Source organism: Colossoma macropomum, unplaced genomic scaffold (genome assembly GCF_904425465.1).
Source record: "Colossoma macropomum unplaced genomic scaffold, Colossoma_macropomum, whole genome shotgun sequence".
In the NCBI taxonomy this organism is placed as follows: Eukaryota; Metazoa; Chordata; class Actinopteri; order Characiformes; family Serrasalmidae; genus Colossoma; species Colossoma macropomum.
In genome coordinates, this window is record NW_023494806.1 from 19,922,636 (window position 1) to 19,948,724 (window position 26,089).

At 36.3% G+C, this 26,089-nt stretch overlaps 1 protein-coding gene across 1 annotated transcript in view; it reads right to left on the reverse strand.

Moving 5' to 3' along the window:
- The window catches only part of LOC118827041 (E3 ubiquitin-protein ligase rnf213-alpha-like), an 80,592-nt gene that overhangs the window by 28,265 nt on the left and 26,238 nt on the right, over positions 1-26,089 (reverse strand). The window contains exons 22-36 of the mRNA XM_036598254.1: positions 24,635-24,736; positions 24,407-24,502; positions 22,340-22,456; positions 17,699-17,728; positions 17,368-17,527; positions 12,958-13,140; positions 11,883-11,999; positions 10,952-11,526; positions 6,365-6,521; positions 5,751-5,968; positions 4,966-5,109; positions 3,929-4,099; positions 2,156-3,665; positions 1,551-1,744; positions 1,070-1,225 (exon numbers count right to left, since the gene is read on the reverse strand). Of these exons, the coding sequence (XP_036454147.1) occupies positions 1,070-1,225; positions 1,551-1,744; positions 2,156-3,665; positions 3,929-4,099; positions 4,966-5,109; positions 5,751-5,968; positions 6,365-6,521; positions 10,952-11,526; positions 11,883-11,999; positions 12,958-13,140; positions 17,368-17,527; positions 17,699-17,728; positions 22,340-22,456; positions 24,407-24,502; positions 24,635-24,736 (3,930 nt within the window). The remainder of the gene's footprint in view (positions 1-1,069; positions 1,226-1,550; positions 1,745-2,155; positions 3,666-3,928; positions 4,100-4,965; positions 5,110-5,750; positions 5,969-6,364; positions 6,522-10,951; positions 11,527-11,882; positions 12,000-12,957; positions 13,141-17,367; positions 17,528-17,698; positions 17,729-22,339; positions 22,457-24,406; positions 24,503-24,634; positions 24,737-26,089) is intronic.

Consider the following 26,089-nt stretch of genomic DNA (forward strand, 5'->3'; position numbering starts at 1 on the left):
GTTCTTAGTGTAAATGAGTGCAATGTCCCTTAACAGTGAAATCATTAAAATGCAGCTATGTAAATGCAGCCTCTACAAAGAGCTCTGCCTATAAACAATTTCGAATGCTACAGTGTGATGACTGATTGGCAAGCGGAGCAGCTCACTGGCTGTTCGCGCTCACTGATTTCATGGACATAAATGAGTAAACTCTATAACTCGAGTTTAAAAGCTCTTAAAAATATAACAGCAGTGTTAAAATGTTTTATGCTGTTCTGTGTTCAGGAAATGAATGTATTCATTTACATTAAAAATGTTTAAGCATTTATAAATTATGATTTTCCTCAAATGCTTCATGTCAACCTATTCATTTTGGACTCACTCGGGAGCGCCCTCTAGCGTTTGAGAAACTCGGAAGACATTGCACAGTGGGAAATCTCATCTCTATAAGTTCTCTGAGTAAGCTGCTTTACCTCAACTCTTGGATTGGAAATGCAATAATTAATCATATTTTTATGCCATCTTTGCGTGAGACTCAATTGCTCACCTGCTATGGCAGTTAAGAAACCACACTGGCAATACAAGGCCGCATGGTCAGGCTTGTGGTTTTAGCGCCCCTTGCTGTGACGCTCAGAATGGAGCTCACGCTTGCATCGTAAGCAACTACACGTGAAACCCCGTCTGTGTAGCTCGAAGCGTCTGCATTCACATCCTTGCATGAAGTATGTTTCGTGCCTGAGTCGTTAGCGCAGCGGTGTACACTTGGCTTACGCTGCATGGCATCGGTGGGTATCCGAATGTTCTCATTGGTGAATTTGTGGCAGACAGACAGATTACAAAACTGCACCCTGAATACTTTATCATTATGGATTATTAACAACAGATCACTGACTGTGTGCGGACACTGAGCTGTAACATTAGAAGAACTCCACTGCGCAGCTGCAGATGTGGAAGCAGGAGGTAGACCGACAGCTCAGTCAGGACACTACTAAGTCATTTTTAATTAAACATAAATTATACAGTAATGCTGTGTAACTGTGTCATCTGTCATTTAACAGAATGAATGAACGAAATGTGTTGTGACAGTTACCTCAGAGCTGTGCCGATCACATTCCCTGTGCCTTCTTTTTGTGTATTCCGCCAAGTAAATATGTGAGTCATTGCACCTCCATATGAAACCATCTGGGTTCTGGAAACATCTCAGAACAAACAACTGGAGAAGGAATGTGTACAGTCCTTTAGTCACCTGAAAAACAGAATTATGCAAATATATCAAGTTAAGGATATTTACTTTTGAAAACCTGATATTATGATAAATGGCTTAATTAGTCATTGATCATTCTCATGCTGTATGACAAATTTCTTAAAACTTTGACAATGTACAAAGGTCTTTCTTTTTAAATGTGACTGTGCAAGAGAAACCAAGAAGCTGATATGGCAAATGGGTAAAAAGCATAACTTCAGCAGTTTTTAGATCATTTATAAGAAACTCAACTATTCACAACTATTTGAGAAAAACACCAAGCAAGCAATTGAACTATTCGTACACCAAGAGGTGAAAAAATACCAACCACAGGGGGGACGTCAAAGTGAAAGATTCTTGGGACTTTGTCCATGGGACTGTCCTCATACTGCTGCAGCTTCCTGACAATGTCTTCAGTCCTCAGTTGTGACTCACTTATCCGTATAGTTGTGTGAGTAAACCCTTCGCTTTTAAGGTTCTCTTCAGATACTCTGACGAGGTTTTTCACATACAGTGATTTTCCTGTTAGAAATGTAGAATTAACACATTAACACTTACACTAGAATAGAATGAAGTTAAATGGCAAATGTTTAGAAAGTTCCTATGTAAATCTAGAAAACTGGAAAGTACATGATGAAGAGAAAAGCACAAGCATGAAAAAATGATGCAGAGAACACATCGCTTCGATAAGATAAAAGGCAGCGTCACTCAATTGGAGGGATTAAAACAAGGCATTTTTTCTCATCTGCCACCTGTCGTGTTTATTTGGCTGACTCACATTTTACATATGAGATCATTTTAGTTAATTGTAGGCTAAACAGTCAGAAAATTCAAAGCTGCTTCTCAGCACAATCACTTAAAGCATTAGTGGAGTGCATGATGCATGTTCATTTTAGACACAAAATAGCTAGTTCAGTGAATCAGAAGTCTTACCCATGCCAGCATGCTCTGAGAAAACCACTTTTGTCCTCAACTGAAATTGCTCAGAGCTGTGCAATTTTGTGAATCCTGTCTCAGCTTCAGAGGATATTTGATGCTTGTATCTGAGATACTGCTTAATCTGCTCATTTCGGTTTGGGCTCTCAGCAATCGTTCTTTTAAAAACATCAAAAGCAGTGGCAACGTAACTGTGATGAGCCTTTGAGTCACAGAAAATGACTAAACGGTAATCACTTGAACATGTGCCTCCTTGATTTTTAGATAACTTGTAGAAAATGGACTCAAATTTTCTGGACACATCGTGATTCAGTTTGTCGGCATTCAGTAAAGAGTAGATTTTCTCATGTGGGCTGCCAGGCTGCACAGCTCTTCTGATTATCAGTTCCACCTCTTCTGCAGTCGTGTCAGGTGTGCAGATCAGAATTTCATCATAGGTTGGCAGAGGCTGTTCATGATCATTGTACAGTGAAAGGCAAAGTGGAAGTATTTCAAAGTCTTTACAGGAGATCAGGTTAGGATTACCCCCCTCCAAGCTGAATGGCAGTTTTCTTTTCACAGTAACTTCTGAAGATTTAGCAAGATGGTTCATCATTTCCCCCAGCACATCCAAGTCCACAAACTTGTCCGATACAAGTCCTGAAAGTTTGTTGTGGTATGTTTTCCAAAGCATTACAATCTTCTCATCAGAGTTTTTCAGGTTTTCAAACACTGCTGCAATCTCTTCCTCTGTCAATGTAAACGACTGTTCATCTGCTGCTTGTCCACCTTTGAATTTCATTTGAGTTTTAAGAACATTATCTTTTGTTTTCTCATACTTTTCACACCATTCTTGGACCCACTCTTCATCATTTTGATTTGTATAAATACAGTCCATTACTGCATCTCGATACTCCTCAGTGACCTCAGAGTCTCCAAATCCTTCTGATGCTTGCTTTTCTTCTTCGCAAAACATTATTGCTGCTTTGGTCTCTTCCTCAGTGAAGCCACTTTCAAGGAAATATTCAATCATGTCTGGAAAATCATTAAGGAATTTCTTGAGCTCAAGTGATGCTTGTGATCCACCGCTTTCAAGTGGAGTTTGGAGTGCTTTAGTGAGTGCATTCCGTACATCAGTTTCTTCAATGTTTTCTTTCATGATGGACAGCATGTTAAGGAGATTGGCACTGATTTTCTCTTCTTTCTGCGATGCTGCCACAGAGCAACACAGATACACCAGCTGTTTTGCTGTGAAATGATTCAAGTTATAGTATGTGTTCCTTTTCTGCTCCATGTACTTCAACCATTCAGAGAGACAACCTCTCATGCTTTCACAAAGCCCTTTCAACTCCTCAAGCAGTGGTCTGTGTCCTTTGATTTCCACATTCGTAATATCAAATTTCACCCAGATTTTCACATCATGTATCCGCTGGCAGTATGCTGACATCTCCCAGTCCTGAAACAGAATATGTCCAGCATCGCGGAGCTCAAGGAATGACTTTCCCACATTTATTACATGCTCTAAAACCTAGGAAAAAGTGCACGTGTAAGTACAATTGTTACAAATATTACTTTTTTTTCATAACTTATGTAGCTATTAGCAGTAAACAATACAACACTATACAATGCTGTCCATCACAAAAAAGATGATAATAAAAGACATCTAAATGATAAGGAAAAATACACATTTAAATGTACCCTGCTCTTTTTTATTGGAAATAAGGAATTTATTTGTACAGCACTATGGTTTTACCTACTGGAGTGCACAATAATCACAACGATCACTCTTACCTCGACATAAGTCGTGATTTCATCCTCTCGGTTTTCAGCACTGGCTGTAATTAGCATTAGTTTGTTTTGCAATTCTTTAAGCTCAGCCAAGCTATATGTTTTGTGTTTTTCTTCTTTTCCTTCAAATGAACTTTCTTTGCACCTTAAAGTGATGCAGTTTTCCAGAGTAACCTTAAAAAGAGAATAAGTCTTGATCAGTATATCCAGCAAATCATTCAGAATGCCCCATCTTTGTTTTGGTAAAATTTCTCATTTATTTTCATTCACATTAAATTCTATTAAAAAACTAATTCTATAATTATTTTTTTTTTTATTTAAAAAAGAACTAAGTGAACGAGTTCAAAAAATTATTACAGCTTCAAAGTTTTAGGTGAATATACACTCGCTGCTCACTTTTTTCACCTAGCTTGTTTCTACACTCATTGTCCATTTTATCAGCTCCACTTACCATATAGGAGCCTTTTGTAGTTCTACAATTACAGACTGTAGTGCATCTGTTTCTCTGCATACTTTCTTAACCCACTTTTACCCTGTTCTTCAGTGGTCAGGACCACCACAGAGCAGGTACTATTTGGGTGGTGGATAATTCTCAGCACTGCAGTAACACTGACGTGCTGGTGGTGTGTCAGTGTGTGTTGCGCTGGTCTGAGTGGATCAGACACAGCAATGCTGCTGGAGTTTTTAAACAGCTCAGTGTTACTGCTGGACTGAGAATAGTCCACCAACCAAAAATATCCAGCCAACAGCGTCCTGTGGGCAGCGTTCTGTGACCACTGATGGACTGACACTACTGATTGTCAACAGTAAAAAATTAAAAAGTTCTTTGAGATTTGTAACAAGCATAGTTTAAGGTTTAAATGAAATTGTAAGAAGTACACTTGAGTAACACTTAAGTAAAGATCTTCCAAAAGAGGGATCTACAGCAGAATACAAATACTCCCTTCCATTTTCAGTCAACTACCAGCTTCAGTGGGATGTATCCTCGCACAGACTCTTGAAAACTAGAAAGGTGCATTAAAAACATTTGTTGTCTTTACCTTTGATTGTGCTCCAGATGGTCTTTTAATGATGTAAATACCACTTTCATTTATGTCCGTGGCCTGACGCAAAGATGACCTCTCAACAGACCCATGTGTCTCATAGGCTATCTTGAGCCACTCACTGTTATTACAGGAGTCCCTCTGTAATAAGCGTAATTGTATTACATTTATAATTTATACAGAGCAATACATATGTTACAATACGTATGTTGAGTTGTTCTAAATTAAAAACACTTGAAAGAACAGGTTTTCCATATTTCATTAAGGACATCAGAAAATCACACAACCAAACATCTAAATGTACAGGTACACCACTTACCATAATCTAAGGAAAACTACCACTGCATAACATTAAAAATACAGTTTTTAAGATTCAATAGGTCTTGTAAGGTAACTTATTGTTTCCTTAAAGCCTCAAAAGCCTTACATTAGCAACCATTTGTGCCCTTTCCTCATAGTGAAACAAAACTCATAACTAAGGCACATATGAGATTACACAATGACCAGAAAGTGTTAAAGCCAAATAATTTTCTTATACAACAGGCTCTAAAGACGTTCAAAGAGGTAGTGCTGGCATCATCTGGCTGCAACTACATGTTGTAGGGATATAAAAAAATAATACATTTTTACATTTCAGAAGCACTTAACACTGTCAAAAGCACATACGACTGTTTTAGAAAATGCTTATATTTTATTTGATTACTTCCTTGTATAAGAGCCATAGATTTACCGTCAGAGCCCCAGAGAATGTTCTGTTCAGGCTTTTTAGCCACATCACTTACCAGTTTATCTTCAAGCTTTTTATCACTTTCTAGAGCTGGTTTTATCTCAGAGATAGCTTGTAAGAGGTCCTGAATTCCAGATTTCTCAGTGAGCTGATATATTAATGGTGTACAGGCAGATATTGCATCTCTGAAGCAGCACACTTTTCCAATGTCCATGGCATTCTCTCCAGCAGAAATAGATGCAAGCTCCACAAATGCAGTTAGCTCTCCAGTGTCTTAAAAAAAGAAAAGAACATAAAATAACTCTTAATTAAGTTAATATGTGACAGATTTCAGTATTTCAGATTAGGTATTTCCCATTCCACACAGAGGACTTTCATTGTATATCAGACTATTAACAAAGCAACTACCATGCATGACCAGTCATATCGTGATTGACCTAGCTCGTTGCTGTCAGCACCAAACCTGGTACTGTATCTCCTTTTTTGTCATTTAAATTTTTTTTACATGATTGAAAATTACATTGTTACATTAACTTACATTGAAAATTAGTAATGTTTTTACCTATGTTCCAACAGCAATGATTTATTAATTGTGAGAACACCTGACAGATGGCTAATGAAACAGTGATAATTAAATGTCTACCCTAATGAACATGAAAAATAATTTACCTTTTATGATCTCTTTAATCCAGGTGATGAATCCTCTTGTGACACATTTATCAAATTCTTTCAGAAAAGAGATTACATGTGTTGGAATATTCTTCACAGTTTCTCCAACTCTGCACACATCTTCAGTGAGATCACGCAAGCACTTGTGGTCCTTTTGCTGTTAATATGAATAAATGTTACTGTTACGCTTCTATTGACAGTTTACCCCCCACACAGTCCACTATGCTCTTTTCTAGCTCCTAAGAGCAAATATTTTGCATACTATGTGTGTTAGATGCAGTGCTGAAGAAATTGCAGTACAAAGTAACATGCAACAGTAAAATGATTACTATTTTCTGCAACAAGCTACTGTATGGCTTTGCAGGTTACTGTAATCACATTACAGTTACTAAGAATTTAGTTACTTACTTTACTCATATGTCTTTAAGTAAGTGTTTTCCAACCCTGGTTCTGGAGGCACACTGCCCTTGTGTAAGACCACTAGATATGAGGCCGAGTCAAGGCCAAGACTGGGACACATTGAGTCTGAGTCAAGAACAAGACTTTTAGGACTGGGGTGGCCATGTTCTCAAAACATGAGAACAAAAAATCTGTGATCAGTGAACCATTTTTGTGTTGATTTTGAGGCATGCATTTAATCATGGTCTTGCTGGAAGATCCAAATCACAGCCCAGTTTAAGCTTCCTGGTTTTGATTTCATTTCTGCTGGTACTTGGAGTCTGTGATACCATGTATCTGAATAAATTGTCCAGGGCCCTTGGAAGAAAAACAGCCCCAAAACATCACAGATCCACCACAATATTTCACAGTGCAGAAGAGCTACTTTCTGCATGGCTATTTCTCCACGTCAAACTCACCTCTGGTGTTTGTTGCTAAAAGCCTCTATTTTGGTCTAATCTGACCATGGAACACGTTCCCACTAAAAGTTCCAGTAACATTTGGATTCCAGTAACTGTAGGAGTTTCAGTAACTGTAGGAGCTTGAATATGTTGGTCCTTGACAACAGAGGCTTTCTTCTGGCAATCAACCCCCAAACAACTTGTGGTTATATACAGTGCTGTGAAGAAGTATCTGGCCCTATCCCAATTTCTTCTATTTTTGCATATTTGTCACACTTGGATGTTTCAGATTATCAAACTACTTTTAATATAACCCATGTAAACACAAAATACTGTGTTGAAAAGTGCTGTTCAGCCCTACCTGGCCCTATATGAAAAAGTAATGGTGCCCTACTAAATCAACTAGTTAACCAATTGACTATTGGGTTCAGGTTGACTAGCCACACCCAGGCATGATTACTGTCAGACCTGTTGAAACTAAACATCACTTAAATAGAACCTGCCTGGCAAGAAGGTCTAAAAAAGCAGCACATGATGCCATGTTCTAAAGAGATTGAAATACAGATGTGAAATAAAGTCAGCGAAATCTACCAGCCTGGAAAGGGTTACAATGCCAATGCTAATGCTCTGGAATGCCAGTGAACCACAGTGAGAGCCATTATCTACAAATGAAACTTGGAACAGTGGTGAACCCTCCCAGGAGTGGCCGGCCTACCAAAATTTCACCAAGAGCACATCCATGACTCATTCAGGAGGTCAAAAAAGAACCGATATGAACGTCTAAAGAACTGAAGGCCTCACTTCCCTCGGTTAAGGTCAACGTACACAAATCCACAATGAGAAAGACACAGGACAAAAATGGCATCCCTGGGAGAGTGGCAAAGCACAAACCACTGCTGACCAAAAAGAACACAAAGCTTGTCTTGTATTTGCCAAAAAACATCCAGATGACCCCCAAGACTTTTGGGATCATATTCTCTGGACTGATGAGTCAAAGCAGGAACTTTTTGGAAGACATGGGTCCCGTTACATCTGGGATAAAGCTAAAAATGCATTCCACCAAAAGAACATCATACCAACAGTCAATCAAACATGGTGGTGGTGGTAGTGTGATAGTCTGGGGCTGCTTTGTGTCTGCAGGACCTGGACGACTTGTCATAGCCAAAGGAACCATAAATTATGCTCTCTATCAGAAAATCCTGAAGAAGAATGCCCGCCTGTCAGTTTGTGACCTAAAGCACAGTTGGGCAGGACAATGACCCAAAACACACAAGCAAGTCCAACTTAATGGCTAAAAATAAACAAAATGAAGGTTTTAGAGTGGCAGAGTCAAAGTCCTGACTTAAATCCCATTGAGTTGCTGTGGTAAGACCTTAAAGAGGCAGTTCATGCTCAAAAAGTCTCTATTGTAGCCAAATTAAAACAATTCTGCACAGAAGAGTGGTCTCAAACATCTAAATGCAGTTGTTATTGCCAAGGGTGGCACATCCAGTGGTTAGGTTTAGGGGGCAATTACTTTTTCACATGGGTTACATAGGTTTTAAATAAACCTTTATCGTCAATAAATTAAATGATCATTTAAAAGCTGCATTTTGTGTTTACTCGTGCTGACTTTATCTTACATTAAAATTCATTGGATGATCTGTGATCTGAAACATGTAAATGTAACAGATTAGCAAAAATAGATGAAATCAGGTGAGGGGCAAATACTCTTTCACAGCATTGTAGGGGGTGTTTTATTGTGGTTTAGGAGACATTCTGAAACCAAGACCTAACTAATGTCTGCAATTCACCATCTTCAGTTCACTTTTAACTTCAGTTAGATTTCACGCTTAAGAATTTCTAGAAGTGCCAATAACTGAGATTCAAGAATTTTTTTTTGATGACAAGATTTAATTTTTTCCTTCAATCGTTATACATTAAATAAAGGTTAGATTTTTGCTAAAATTTTAAATGAAAGATCAAAAAGAATAAGTAATTAAGAATATTTTTACAGCTCATTTTGCTCATGATTACCAGGATGCCAATGTTTGTTATATATATATATATATATATATATATATATATATATATATATATATATATATATATATACAGTCCAGGTGGGCTTCACATCATCTGTACTGTACTGTACAGCTCTGTCCTTTTTGCTTAGAGGTCCTTTCAAAGAAACCTTTGAAACTCAACAATTTACACCATCACTCAGAGACTAAAAATAATGTATATATATCTAAACCTGTCAAACTGAGCCAGAATTCTGTTTGCAACTTCCCTCTCTTCAGTCTGACATTCAGCACTCGGTAGATGTCAAAGCAGCCTTCTCATTAGGTGAGTCAGAAAAAGAAGTCAGTTAAATCTGTGGAAGATGTTGTGGTTGTTGGTGTGGACCAGCTTCCAGTTACCTCAGACAGAGGCATCGTACTTGGCTGGTCCCAACAACAATTTCCGAGTCCACCTAACCCCAAGACAAGACTGGTCTTGAGACTGAAACTGGACTTGAGGACTATAACACTACCTTTATGCACTTTCCCATTTTAACTCAGTAAGGGCTTGTTAATCGGCAGACTGTTGGATCAGGTGTGTTGGGAGCAGGGGAAGCACTATAATGTGCAGGGCTGTGTACTTCCAGGAATTGGGGAACACTGCTCCAAGTGAGCAATATTATTTATACGCAAATCATCAGTTTTTATGCTGATTGTGTGTCTGTCCTGTACATCATTTGCCTGTACATGTTCTATCTGCAACAGCTGATTTCACGACTTCAAGGCATGAATGTGAGCAGCACATTGCAAGCGTGGGGAGCACTGTGTACTGTGTGATTAATCTATTGAACCATCATTTCATTCATAAAGATTTTTGTTTTTTTAGGCAAGTAACCATTTCGGGAGGCTAGTTTGTAGGTGTCAGCATCAGTCGTTCATCATTTTTATGTAAAGTAGCGAGCAGTGGTATTACTTTTCCAGGAAAAATCAGTAATCACATTACGATTTGAGAAAAAAAATTAATAATTTGTTTGAGTAACTACCGCAAGACTGGTTAGATGTGATAGGAGATGGAACAGACCAAAAATATGGACTGTCTAAAGAGTGGACTCGTTTTACATACAACACCCTCCAAAATTATGCCAATACCATGAAACACTGTTCATTAGTTTGGTATTCTTAAGCTATGCAATCACAAATATCTTGCTATTGAGGTCAACAATTCCTTTTAAAAACATATTATCATTATTTTCTCCCTTACAATATAACTAAAACTTAGAAGCGTTCAAAGAGCATTCATATGCTAGTTAAATGCCAAATGTGGAAAAAATGCACAAGTACAATAATAATAACCCTACAAATGTACTCCCAAACAAAAAAAGGCATCTACAATGTTTTATCTCAGATAATCAAAAGAAAAGTTTTTTGGTATTTTGCAAGCAAAAATAACTAGAGTGCAAGTAAATGTGGATTTAAGTGGAGACTATTCAATTTTCAAAATGTTTCCTAAATTTTTGGTTCTTTACTTGGTTTTGGTCTGTGCTGAAAGATAAATCTGAGATTTGTCTGCCTGTGTTTTGAGTCCTAAAGAGCATTTGCCTGTTTTCAATTAATCATCACAGGTTTTGGAAAACCTTAAAATAAAGAATACACAGCACATACACTTATCTACCTCTCATACAGTGTTAGATATTAGATGGACGTACTGATGCGTATACTGAATCTTTTTCTTGTACAGCAATTCAATAAAGAAAGTTAAAACATACCCCAAGATCATCAATGCCTCCAAAGTGTCCACAAAGACCCAGGTGATCTTTTAAGACACGGATCACGTTTGCATTTTCTTCCACAGACTGAAGCTCTCTGTAGCGTTTGATGTGTGCATATGTTCTTTCAATCCAGGTAGGCTTGGCTTCTTCACTGAAAACAGCTGCCATTGTCTTCAGCTCCTTTTGCATGCTGTTCTTAATGAATTTGCCAAATTTATCTTCCAGGTCACTCAGACTTATTGAGAGATCCTTCAGTCCTTCATAAGATTTTCTATATTCTTCAAATGTGGGTTTGAAAATTCTGCGGTGTACTTGGTCCAATGGAATGAATGTGACATTTTCAAAGTCAGTGTCCTTGACTTGTTTTGTGGTCTCCCTCCACATTTCTTTGAAGTGTGTGCTTTTTGATAACACATCAATCTTTTCAAACATCTGAATATTGATTAAATAGGTGTCACTATCACTGTCTGATTCAGGTTCTTCACTGATCAACATATTCTTAACAGTTTTCAGTGAACGTTCCTCCCTGGCCAAGTCTATTTTTAAAGTAGAGTCCAGCAGTTTCATGTCAACTGAAAAAAACAAACCAGAACAAACCAGCTATTCAAACTTTATTATCACTTGTTTTTGTCAATCATTGATACACTTAACATAAGTGGTGTTTAAAGGCTATTCAAAGTTTTCACTACTGTGTCAACATAGAACAATGTGCATTTATACATATCTCTCTTTATTTTGCGTCAATAAAGTTTACTGTAATTTAAAAATAAAGTTAAAAATTGAATAAAGTTAAAAATTTTTCGGCATTTATCATCAGCTTGGACACACAGATTTTTGTGTAACTCAGAGGGACGCTTATAAAGAAACTGAATAATACGTTAAAATGAAACATTGCAAGTATGAACAAGCAAGCAAAAAGACACCATACCTGACATGCCTTGGCTGAGATCATAGAGTGCCCTTACTTTTCTTTTCCTTTCTTCAAATGAATGAAAATCTTCTTCTGCATCTTCTAATCCATTTTTCCATCTGTCTTTGTTTCGCCCTAGAGAATAGGATAAAAAGCAACATCAACTTTGCTGCCAACATCAACACCACTACACAGTTACAGTTTTGTCTGGAAGTTAGCAAGCCATAATATCTTTTATCTTCATAGGTCTCAAACTATAGAACCCTCGTCCACAATCCATTCGACTCTGCTTTTCATTCTTTTTCAAACAAATGTACCAATTTTTTCACTGATTCCAAATAGTCGCTTCTGTAGTTTCACATTGAAACTATGAGGTTTTATCATATTTATAGAAAACAGTGTGACATACAGTGTCTGAAATCACAAAATCAAGTCTATTAGAGATACTGAACAACTCCACATAGTTTGAGGCAAATGTGCAATGACTTAGGCATGCAGTTAGCACCATTCTAATTGGTGCAGTATAAACTTCCATTAGTTGTTAACTACATTAGCCTTGTAGCTCCTGTGCAGTGTTTTTGTGTTCTGACGGATGTAAGATGCTTTCCTAGTGCAGCTGGACTGAAACACCTATTAAAATGGAAGTGCATCTGTTCTATCAGAGAAATGACTAAAAACATGTCAAACTTGATTGTTGTAAGAGTGTTCAAAGACTTTAAAATTCTATTTGGCCAACCCAAATTACAGAAAAGATTTGGGTGACTATTGACTTTGTGTTTGTTAGCAACGTTAGCATTATAGCTACATATATAAGAAGCAAAACCAAACATATCTTTGCTGATCATCTACATCTGGGCTAAAGGGAAAATTATGTAAATTAGATTTTTTGACAAACCATGCCCTTCATTTGCATGTGAGTCAGGATAGTGGATGGCAACAAGATGCATATGTAGAATGATTAAGCATTTCAAATCATATTCAGCCCTTTGTGAGGACATAAAAGAAGTCTATAAACAACTCACGAACGAAAGAGTAAGCATACTTACTAGCATGTTCATACAACGTACAAAGTTTGCAAAGTTTTACAACTTACCTAGTATGTCACTGTTGACATATTGTTTCCTTTCAATTATGTCTTTCATTAGGTTGCATGGTATTGACTTGTTCACAATCTCCTCAATCAACTGCTCCATCAACATGTAAGCTCCCTCTATTAGCTTCTGGGCTTTTGCTGAGAGGTGCGCCACATAGTCTTTGTGTGTCTGCTTTTGTTTCTCTGCAAGGGAGTAGGCAAAGGCATTTCAAGAAGTTATAGATTGAGTGATCTCTCGCTGTACTTGTGAGAGCTGCAAATAAGATGTAATAAGTGTTTGAAACAAAGCATGCTGGTCGTTTGTAGACAACTGGTATTGTGAAGTAGGTGTGGGTAAAAAAGATATTGCATCTTGGTCAAAGGCAAATGGCCTTAAACTGGCCAAACTGGACAGCAGTTTCACTTGATTGTCTTCACTCAAGTAAGCTTTTCCAAGTAAGCTCGGATGATAATGAAAATGTATCGTCTGCATAATTTTTGCGCTAAACAATATCGTTATGACCCATTCAGTTATGCAGTACCACATGTGTGTGTTAAACTATATGTCTGCATTTTCCCTGATGGTAATATGATAACCATATAAGTACTAGCTGTGATCTACTTGATAATTTATTATAATAACTATATTCTGAACAAACGGCATGTAACACTGTAAACAGCCAGTGGTTCTTGACTTTGTTTGGTTGGTGATATTGCCAATTGGCACTCTTCAACTTTTTTTTTCTTCTACTTTTACTTTCTACCAGAGAGAAGATCTCATGAACCAGAGTTGATCTGTTTTATTTGCATTCTCTGCCAGACCAAGAAATCTGCATTTTAATCTTTCCAAGATAACCATTCAAAGTATGTATGTATGTAGTTAATAAGTTGGTGGTGCTTTTCTATTGTACAGATTTTTGAATGAATAAAGATTAGAATGACTGCACAAATGGGAAGAATAAATAAAGGTGAAAAAATAAAAAAACAAAAAAAAACATGTTACATGAAAAGAATATCAGCACTTATTATCACAATATTTGATAATATCCATTATCAGCCCGAAGTTAGTAACGTAGGCCAGGTCCATGAGATGCTTCACATCTAAATTCTTTTACAGTGTTATTATTTTTGCTATCTGGCCCTAATCTAATACATGATGATAAACCCAATAGAGAGTGTCTATTTATACCCAGGTACAACTATTTGCACATCTGCTAACGGCTACTTCGCAAGAGTTTTGTGAGAGCAGCAGAAAAGGTGCAGGTTTCAAACAGTATATCAAACAACATATCAAATGTTTTCAACTGAGAAATTTTATTGTTTTTGAAAAATATATGCCCATTTTGAATTTAATGCCAACAACACGTTCCAAAAACGTTGGGACGGGGGCATGTTTACCACTGTGTTTCGTCACTTTTAACAGCACTCTGTAAGCGTTTGGGAACTGAGGAGACACTGCTGTAGTTTTGAAAGTGAAATGTTGTCCTGTTCTTGTTTAATACAGGATTTCAGATGGTCAACAGTTCAGGGGTTTATTTGTCACATTTTCATTTAATAATGTGCCAAATGCTTATAGTGGTGACAGGTCTGGACTGCAGGCAGGCCAGTTTAGCACCCGGACTCTTTTAATACGGAGCCATGCTGTTATAATACATGTAGAATGTGGTTTGACATTGTCTTGCTGAAATAATCAAGACCTTTCCTGCAAAACACGTCATCTGGATGGCAGCATATGTTGCCAAAACATGTATATATCATTCAGCATTAATGGTGCCTTCACAGATGTGCACGTCACCCATGCCATGTGCCCTAAAGCACCCCTATACCAGCATGAATACTGGCTTTAGAACTGTGCACTGACAACAAGCTGAGTGGTCTTTAGCCCAGAGGACACAGTGTCCATGATTTCCAAAAAGAATTTCAAATGTCAATTTGTCGGACCACAGGACACTTTACCGCTTCACTTCAGTCCATTTTAAATTAGCTTGGGCCCAGAGAAGGCGGCGGCGTTTCTGGATCCTGTTTATATATGGTTTCAGAGCTTTAACTTGCATTTGTGGATGCAGTGATGAACTGTTTTCAGAGACAGTGTTTTTCAGAAGTGTTTCTGAGCTCATGCAGTGATTTCCTCTACAGAATTGTGTCTGTTTCAAATGCAGTGCCGCCTGAGGACCCAAACAATCACGGCCAGCAAATGTTTTTTTAACGGTTTCTTGTCTCTTGCGTACAGACTTTTCTCCAGATTCTCTGAATCTTTTAACGTTACTATGCACTGTAGATGACAAAAAACAAACTTATTTGCTGTTTTATGTTGAGAAACTTTATTCTTGAATTGCTGCACTATTTGATGGTGCAGTCTTTCACAGAGTGGTGAACCCCTCTTCATCTTTGCTTCTGAAAGACTCTTTCTATACCCAATCATGTTACTAACCTGTTGCCAATCAAGCACCAGGTGTTTTTTTAGCATTACAAAACTTTACCAGCCTTTGGTTGCCCCATCACAACTTTTTTGTAGTGTGCTATTGACATCAAATTTAAAATGGGCAAATATTTTTCAAAAGACAATAAAATTTCTCAGTTTCAACATCTGATATGTTGTCTTTGTATTATTTTCAAGTAAATAAAGGGTTTAAATGATTTGCACATCATTGCATTTTGTTTTTACTTACATTTTGCACAGCATCCTGACTTTTTTGGAAATGGGGTTGTAGGTGCTAGCATAAACTGGCCAAAATTAGTAATGCTATTAATAGCTGTAGCTAGTAAGTCCTGTAGCCGAAGTCTGTGCTAAGACTCATCAATCATTATGAACAAATAACTTTATTTGGCTAGCTAACTTCGTTAAATAAAACATTCAGAGGTAAGTGGATAGGAATTTATATTGTTAGTAATGATAGTACACTGCAAAAACTGTATTTTAGCAAGTCAAATCTTCTTACATCTAGTCAATTTATCTAACATTTCTCATTATGAAATTGTAAGAATATTACAAGATTATTTAACTTAAGATTATTTCTAGACATATTATACTTGATTTAAGTAATTTTATCTTATGATCTGATGATATTATTTTATTTGTTTCAAGCACTATTTCTTCATATATGCAAAATTATCTTCCTTATTTTCTGAAACAAGTAAAATGTTCTGCCAACAGAATAAAACACTTTCACCAGATCAAATTACTTAAAACAAATAAAAAACTCTCAAAATAAGTTAAATAATCTTATAGTATTCTTACAACAATTAAACTAAAACATATTAGACATTTTGACTACATTTAAGATGTTTTCACTCGCTAAGATATCAATTTTTGCAGTGTGGTCCTGTGGCTAATATTTGTGCTGAGACTCATCAAGCCATTGTAAACAAATAATGTAAGCAGTTTTATTAGTCTATGTGATACATAGGTTAGGGCTAGCATTATCTACCCACTAACTTAGTTAACAGTTTGACAGACCGTGCAATGTCTGCAGTAGTGGTTCTGGCAAGTGAGGTAGTTGTCCAAGGTTCGAGCTAGTGCTAGCTAACCTAGCTGACAGCTTGTTAGTTGTGTCTTTGCAGTCCTTCTGGTGAACCGAGATAGCTGTGTAAAACCTGGATTCAGTAAGTAGCTAACTTAACTAAGAGCTTGCTAATCATGTCTTTGCACTGGTGGTTCTGGCAAATATCTGTGTAGGTCACCATTACACCACTGAATCACAGATGGGTGCAAATAGCACACATTTCTGTTTAGACCAGGGTGTAAACAAAATCCACTGGTATATTCATCCAGGTGTAGATTATATACATTAGTATTTACTACAGAGTGCAAACAGAATCTGCCTATAAAATATATCCTGAGCCAATAATTAAAAATACATTTAGGACATTCAGTATGTCAACATGAAATTTGTTACTGACTGGAAGAGGCGCTTGAGAAGGAAGCTGATTATCTGAAAATCTGCAGCAAACCTGTTACTACATCACCTGCAAAACACCTTGCATTAATAAAGGAACCTTAAATTCAAGTTGCAGGTGAAATATTTGAGTCTGTATATGTAAAATCAGCACATACCTCTACAGTTTGAATGTGACCAAAACAGCAAAACTAATATTTTAAAAGAAAACTTGTTTCTGGGCCAACAATGCTCTCAAGAGGATTGTGTGCTCAGCAGAAGTTAGTATAAAGACACATGCCATAGCTGGACTTTGAAGTTTTACAATCGACCAAGCTTAAATATGGCATGAATTCCAGCTATGGCTAGTTGATTGTAACTCAAATAGTAGCAAGACACTTTAAAGACTTACCAATCTGTCTTTCTAAAGTTGAATTAGTTATTTTTTTAACCAGATTATATCCACATTCACAAACAATTTCAGTCTGTATTTGAAATACAAACAACACACTATCTTAACAAATCAAAAAAGAATACAAAACACTCCCAATCTTACCAAGCATTAAAAAAAGATCCTTAAGTTCTTCATCAAACAGAAGGTAGAGGAGGTAGTCTTTGTGATTCACAGTCTTTGGATCCCACAGTTTGTTTTCAAAAATGCAAGACACCAGTTTTCCAGATTGATGGCACTTCATCATTATCTTCTGATGATCTCCCTAGTTGACAAGACAGTATTGCACCGGTAAAAATGTGTCACCAAATAACCAATCATAACACATATCATAACGATTTGTATTCTGGTACAATTGTGGAAAATCATTTACATGTTTGTTGTTTTTTTTTTATATTGAACTGTGAACCAGTTCAACTGAAATCTGATTTCTTACCAAAGTACGCTGACCTCTCAGCCGGGTAGTCTAAAATATTTTTTTAAGAGAAAAGAAGACATACGTAAATTAAAATGGCCATACTTGCAAAGAACTCTCACAGTCCCTCTCCTCTTTAGCCAAGAGAACACAGTGTTTTCAAAAAGAATTTGAAATTAAAGTTACTTACAGTATATGATAATACTACCGCTAGCTAATTTAATTGTAGCAAATCTTGATAACGTTTTACTGCCATCAGGCAAGCAACCTGTTAGCTGAGTAACACATTAACTATATTACTCATTATATTACTTTGTACATGCTTCTGAAAGCACCAGTCTAAGGACGCCGGTCTCAGAAACAGACACAGATAGCCAAGAGTATTGTAGAAATTTGTGTTCACAAAGAAATGTTGATTCACTTAGGGACCAATTGATTGTGAAGTGTTATGTGCTGGTTCCCAAAAAACAGATTATGCTACCTTGAACAGCCTTGACAAGTAGTTAAACAAGTCTTAAATATCCTATCTGCATGAATATGCTTGACAAGTAGTTAAACAAGTGCTTACAATTCAGTCAATTTGTGACTTATTGTTTCAATAGGCCTAGCTTTCATGTGTCACAAAAAAACTTTAATATTACACAACAAATTTACCAAGTTAAATTTAACATTATATAACCCTGTTTCCTAAAAAAATGGGACACTGTGCAAAATGTAAACAAAAACAGAATGCAATGATGTGCAAATCATTTAAACACTATATTTAATAGAAAATAGTACAAAGACAATATATTCAATATTGAAACTGATCATTTTTTTGATGTCTGAAAAATATATGTTGAAATGTTTGAATTAGCTGCCAGCAACACGGTTCAAAAAATTCAGACAGGGGCATGTTTACCATTGTGTTGCATAATCTCTTCTTTTAACAACACGCTGTAAACATTTAATAACTAAAAAGACAACTGGTGTAATTTTGAAAGTGAAATGTTTTCCCATTTTTGCTTGCTGGGTGAGAGGTCTAGACTGCAGGCCGGTCAGTTTAGCACTCAGACTCTTTTACTGCAGAGTCATGCTTTTGTAATACCTGCAGAATATGGTTTGGCATTGTCTTGCTGAAATAAGCAAGGCCTTCCCTGAAAAAGACTCCGTCTGGGTGGCAGCATATGTTGCTCCAAAACCTGTATATATCGTTCAGCATTAATGGTGCCTTCACAGATGTGCACGTCACCCATGCCATGTGCACTAATGCACCCCTATACCATCATGAACACTGGCTTTTGAACTGTGCACTGATAACAAGCTGAGTGGTCTTTAGCCTGGAGGACACAGCGTCCATTGTTTCCAAAAAGAATTTTAAATTTTGATTCGTCAGATTACAGGACACTTTTTCACTTCGCTTCAGTCCATCTTAAATGAGCTCATGCCCAGAGAAGGCGGCAGTGTTTCTGGATCCTGTTTATATATGATTTCTCCTTTGCATAATAGACTTTTAACTCATATTTGTTGATGCAGTTGATGGGAACGATTGAATAAAACATTCCCTGATTAGGAATCAATAAACTAAATAAGGTAATATAGGGAAGCAGACTATGGACTGTATGCTATAGACTCTCTAACAGGGGAAGAGCTTCTGAGCTCACAGAAGGGAGCTGTACCAGATGACAGTTATAGAAAGTTATAGCTACACTCTTGTACGTATATGGTATGTGTATTGTGTGAGATGCCCTATGGAGAGTTGTGCAAGAGGTGTAAGGAGAGAACAATCTTGTAAGAGTCAGACCAGAGTGTTTTTTTTAAAAAAGACATCATACGCGTTTGGTTTTAAAGGTTTGGTTTTAAACGTTTTTGGTTTTAAAGCCTTTTTCATCCTTCCACAAGAATTCAGTGGCTATAGTCTTTTTTCACTCCTTTTTTGTCCTTTTTCATTTTTTGTTGATATTCTTTGATTCTTTTAATTCTTTTTGAAGATATTAGATTACAGACAATTATTAGGACAATAGTATAGACAATATTAGTTACTTATAAATGTCCAGACCCTGGACAAAAAGAGATAGCTCTTGGTTACAACACAGTGATGCACTGTGTTCACAGACAGTGGTTTTCAGAAGTGTGTCAGAGCACATGCAGTGATTTCCACTACAGAATCATGCCTGTTTTTAATGCTGTGCTGCCTGAGGGCTCGAAGATCAAAGCCATCCAAAATTGGTTTTCGTTCCTGTCCCTTGCACACAGAGATTTCTCTGGATTCTCTGAATCTTTTAATGGTATTACATACTGCTGTTGATAAAATCCCCAAGTTCTTTGCTATTTTACGTTGAAAAACGTTATTTCTAAATTGTTGCACTATTTGTCGGCACAGTCTTACTTCTGAAAGAGTGTGACTCTCTGGTATGCTCTTTTTATACCCAATCATGTTACTGACGTGTTGCAAAATAATCAAATTACTTGTGTTATGTTCCAACAGGTGTTTTTTTGTCTTAGACAACTTTACCAGTCTTTTGTTGCCCCTGTCCCAAATTTTTTGAAATGTATTTCTGGCATCAAATTCAAATGGGGCATTTTTTTTCCAATAAACAATATTTTCATATTTCAATTTGATACCCTATATGGGCAAAAGTATTGGGATCTAATTTTTGAGTTCAGGTGTTTCAGCCAAATCCATTGCAAACAGGAGGATAAAATTAAGCACATAGCCTTGCAGTCTCGATAGACAAACACTGACAGTAGAATGGGTCGTACTGATCAGCTCAGTGACTTTAAACATGGCACTATCATAGGATGCCACCTCTGCCACAAGTCAGTTTGTGAAATTTCTGTCCTGCTAGATCTGCCCCAGACAACTGTAAGTGCTATTTTTGTCAACTGGAAGCATCTAGAAGCAACAACACTTTAGTCACTAAGCGGTAGATCACGCAAACTCACAGACCGGGACCGCAGAGTGCTGAAGTGCACAGTGCCAAGCATCGGGGGGTTGGGGTTGGGGGGGAGGGTGTCAAAGAACGCCGCCACTGGAAACGTGTTCTGTGGAGTGATGAACAATGCTTCTCTATCTGGCAGTCTGATGGATGAGTCTGGGTTTGGAGAATGCCAGGAGAATGTTACAGTTGTACCAGCTGTAAAGCTTGGTGGAGGAGGGATGATGCTATGGGGTTGTTTTTCATGGGTTGGCCAAGACCCCTTAATTCCAGTGAAGGGAAATCTTAATCCTTCGACATACCAAGACATTTTGGACAAGTGTATGCTTCCAATTTTGAGGGAACAGTCTGGGGAAGAACCTTTTCTGTTCCAGCATGACTGAGCCCCAGTTCACAAAGCAGCTCCATAAAGACATGGCTGGATGGGTTTGGTGTGGAAGAATGTGACTGGCCCAAAAAAGCACAGAGCCCTGACCTCCACCTCATCAAACACCTGTGGGAACTAGAACAGACATTGTGAGCCGAACCCTCTCGTCCAACATCAGTGTCTGACCTCACAAATGCTCTTCTGGAAGAATGAGCAAAAATTCCCACAGACACTCTCCAACATCTTGTAGAAAGCTTCCCAAAAGAGTTGAAGCTATTATAGCTGCAAAGGGGGACCAACTCCATATACATGCCTATTTAGAATGGGATGTCATAAAAGCTCCTACAGGTGTAATGTGTAGGTGTCCCAATACTTTTGTCCGTATAGTGTATATTGTCTTTGTACTATTTTCAATTGAATATAAGATTTTAATGATCTGCATGTCATTGCATTGTTTTTATTTACATTTTGCACAGTGTTCCAATTTTTTGGAAATGGTTGTAGTGCCAAACCAATTTTCAGAGTCAAATTTGGACACATTTAGGTGTCTTACATCACTTTCCGTGATAAAATGTTTAATACAACAAAAAGGTGTGACGTGCTGCACTGAAGTTTTTATAGTACTGTTCATAGCACTACATTTCTCACTGCACTTGAGTCAGTTGTTCATTTATATAAAAATAACTAGTCCGGGTTCAGAACAAAACCTTGTATCCCCAAAATGGTAACTTCACAGGAGAAGGAAAAAACATAGTTTACTTTTATTGCAAGTCAATGGAACCAGACTTTTTCCAAGTCATTTTGTTCCACTTCATTTGAAATTTATCATTCATCATGAAATTTAAATACAATTTAAAACAGGCATTTTCAAATTATGTCATAAGCTGGAAAACACCAAAAATGGAAGGTTTTGTTCAGACAGCAGCTGTACATACATATATATATATATATATATATATATATATATATATATATTTATACAAAATGTGTCAAATGCATGTATATATAATCTTGCACTGACTACAAGGTTGTGATTACAAACCATAAAGTCCTTAATGGCATACATTTCCAATTTAGCCAATCTTAATCTTGGAAGACCTTTCTCTTATATTGCTAATATACTATGGAACAGTTTACCAGACTATATTAAGAATGCAACTTCAGAAGGCTTTTTTTGTTCATGTTAGCATTTACTTGGTTTATTGGGATTATTTGTCTCTATAGGAAAAAATGCTATTATTTAATTAGTTTACCTAATTATTAGTTAAACTTTTCAATTCCAATATATAAAGAATTGGAGAACTGAAGTAAGTTCATCCTATAAAAGTAAAATTATCCCATCATTGTGAAAGTGCTGCACTGACTTAGAAAACTCACCTTGCTTCTGTACACTGTGTTAATGGCATCTAAAGCACAATTTAACAGGCAGTCATTCATTGCTGGACAAACGCGAGAATTCTCACAGTAGAGTGTCACTTGCATGGCTTCACTTTCCTGTTAAAGACAGTACACTTGACATCAACTGCACACAATATCTCCTTTAACTGAAGCTGAAATGAAACAATGAATAATGGTGCTGAAAGTCGTTCTTAACTAGACAGCCAGAACATATCATGCAAGTGATTTTAAATGTGTGTTGTGTCACAATCACAGATGTGCTGGACTATGTGTACTGATTGAATCTAAACTAACAGCTGATGCTAAATAGTATGTAGAAAATTAATAATAAACAACATGAACTAAGTTGACGTCAACATGAAATTGCTAATGCATTAAAATTAAATTGCTGAACATAAATTATTTAAGGTATGACCTTTTGGACAGGAGGGTGGAGTGTTTTGCAAAGATATAGTTGTATGAAGACATTTGAGCATCCATGATCAAATTACACAATCTGTTGGTTTTTCTACATGAAAAGTCAACACCATCTCTGCATAGAACAAACATAAATTTGACATTACTCCAAAATTAAATACAGAATTATTATTTACAGAATTTTACATATTGGAAAAACAATTAAATGTGGCTGCTTTTACGTAAGTTTAGGCATCCTTTCAGTCAGTACTTAGAAATACTCCTTTTGGTTGAAATCACAGCCTCCAAATGTTTCTTGTGCCCAGCTTACACTCCTTCTGTTCTTTAGAATGATTCCCCCTTTTCCTTATGGCACACTTCTAGTTTAGAAATATTAATAAGTTGTATTGCATGCACATCATGTACGTGGTCTATCCACAGGTTTTCTTAATATTCAAATCTGGGGATGGTGAGGGCCATTCCAACAACGAAACTGATTCAACCAAGGTTGATTTTGAAGTATGTTTTAAATCACTGTCTTCTGGTAATATCCAACCACTCTTCAGCTTATTCAATGGCTATTGGACATTAGCCTTCAGGACGTGTTGATAGAATCTCTTGTTCCTTATTCCCAGAAAATTTTCTGTGCAACTGGCTGCCACAAGGTGTTCTGTTATTTAAATGCTTTTCTCTTTTCTCGAAGCATATCTTTGATGGTTACAGCCAAAGAGTTCAACTTTTGTTTCATCAGCCCACAGCACTTGCAAATTTTCCTGTAGGTCCTTGGCAGTGATGTGGGGGTTTTGCTTTGCATACCTGACCAGTCTATCAGTCTATCTGTGCAGTTCTATCAGAACAATTTCTTTGTCTTGAGGTCTTGTACTGACTTTAACAGTTCTGCTCAACTTCCACTTCTTCATGGCATAATTACAAGCGGAAAGTTTTAAAATATATTTTATAGTCTTCCTTTGCTTTATCTTTAGTTTCAGATCCTCAGTCAGCTGCTTAGACGAGCTAATGGATATTGTATGTAAGCAGAACACAAACAGAGAGGTTTGAACAAAATTTATCAGAGGTCACATAATATATGACACTCTTAAATTGGTCACACCTAACTTGGATTAAGGCCTAATGATTCAAATAAATCTGAGACCTTACAAAAAATAACATTAACTGAAATGGTGAATCAACTGAAAGAGTGCCCTAACTTTTGCAGATGGCACCTTTTATAATTTTTTTCTCCAATATATTAGATTCAGCAAATACATGGAATTACAATTCGTAGTAGTTTGTCATACTGAAGTTTGTTCCATGCAGATTTTGTATCAGTTTCTTTTCACTGACATATTAACAAAATGTCATTTGACCAGGGGTGCCCAAACTTTTGCACAAAATTATACATTCAAAAGCTGGCCTTACACAATTGAATATTAACCAATAATGCTTAGTCATAAATTTTAGTTATGCCTCGACCAGAAGCTGACAGATAACTATTTTCTATGGAGGAAGAATCAATTATATCTAATATCAAAATATCAAACCTAATCTTAACTTTTTCAACCCCCTATACTGACATAGATTGCAGATGGTAAATGTTTTAATGTAAAAGGCAAAATTTGTTTCTTTTGTGATATGCCTAATGCAACTTACTTTTTTGAGTTTCTCTTTGAAGAGACTCTTTAACTGTTCCTCCCACTCTGTTTGCCAAATATCTGGTAGCCGGAGATCAAACAGTTGAGTCCATTCCTAATGAGGAAATCACAAAATTGATTATTTCTGGTAAATGTGGAGCAAGGACACATTAGTCTCTGCTGGAAAAGAACTTTATATATGTTAGCCTTTATTACAGCATGACGGAAAAAAAAATAATAGACATACCTGAATCACCAGTTTTCTGCCAGAATTCCAATTGCTTCTAACACATTCTGCCATTTTCTGCCTTATATTTGGCATAACAGAGCTGCTCAGTTTCTTCAAATCCTGCAAGTAAAAGCATTTTTAATATCACAACTGTAATATACAACTGTCTGGGCAAGTTATTTATGATAAAGAAATAAATCTACTTTTGCTACCACTGGCTGCCATTCTTTGTGATTTTTTCTTCCAAATACACATTAGTTTTAACACAGGCTTGGGAAAGGGCCAAGAAACACTGGCTGGGAGACCAAATTTGGACCCAAGAATACACATACAGAGAGGCAGAGCTTAAATGCACATTAAACCACAGCAAAATAAACTTAACTGAAATATATCCTAATGAAGCATAGAACCTTTACCTTCTGTGAAAGTTCTTGAAACTTTGAAAGGTTCTTCACACTCACAAATCTCTTTTTCAATCATGGCACTTTACAGAACCCAAAGTGGTTCTTCTATGGCATTATGAAAAGGACCTATCATGGCACCTTTTGCCAAGCGCGGATAAACTTAGTTTTTATTTATTTAATTATTTATTTATTTTTAACAGTATTACAATATTTCCATGCAAGAAAAAAGGAACTTTTTCCCTTTCCCAGCTATATCTATACACTCTTCAATCTCAATTATAACACAAATAAGCAACAAAGGGGATCCACTCCAATATAAAAGTAGCCAAAAACATAAGAAAATATTATTAACCAAAGTTAATGATAAGTGAATATGAAATAAAAACACAAAAGGATTGTTTAAAAACCATAAATAAATAACAAATAAATCATTTAAAAAAATAAAATAATAATAATAATAATAATAATAATAATAATAAAATTAAATAATAAAATAATAAATAATACATTTCTCACTGCATTAGTAGATCCATCTCTTAGTAAATATATCTTTTTGGATTCTTAATAAGTATGTTATTTGTTCCATTTGGTAGACATCTCACACCTTTTGGATCCATAAATTATCAATCTCTCAATCAATCAATCAATCAATCAATCAATCAACCTTTCTTTAAACTCGGAATACATTGAGGGAGACCCTCACTTACAATGTAGCCGAGTAATACAGGAATCAGGGATTGAGAAGTTGTACAGTGAAAAAAAATCAATCAAATGCTATAATTAAGTGATAAAAATCATAAAAGTAAAATTTAATAATAAGATGGTACCAATAAACTGTTAATTCAATAAACAATTAAAATTACAATATAACAACCTATCAAGTAACAAAGCAGATAAAGGATAAAAGGATAAAATAAATAAAAACATACATTAATGAAATGAAAGAAATAGATGTAAGAAAACAAACTGACTAATAAAATAAATAAAAAGAATACTAACAAAAGAAATAAAAAGAATAAAAAGAATGATAAAAAGTAAAGAGATAAAAGTACAAAAGTAAAAAAGTAAA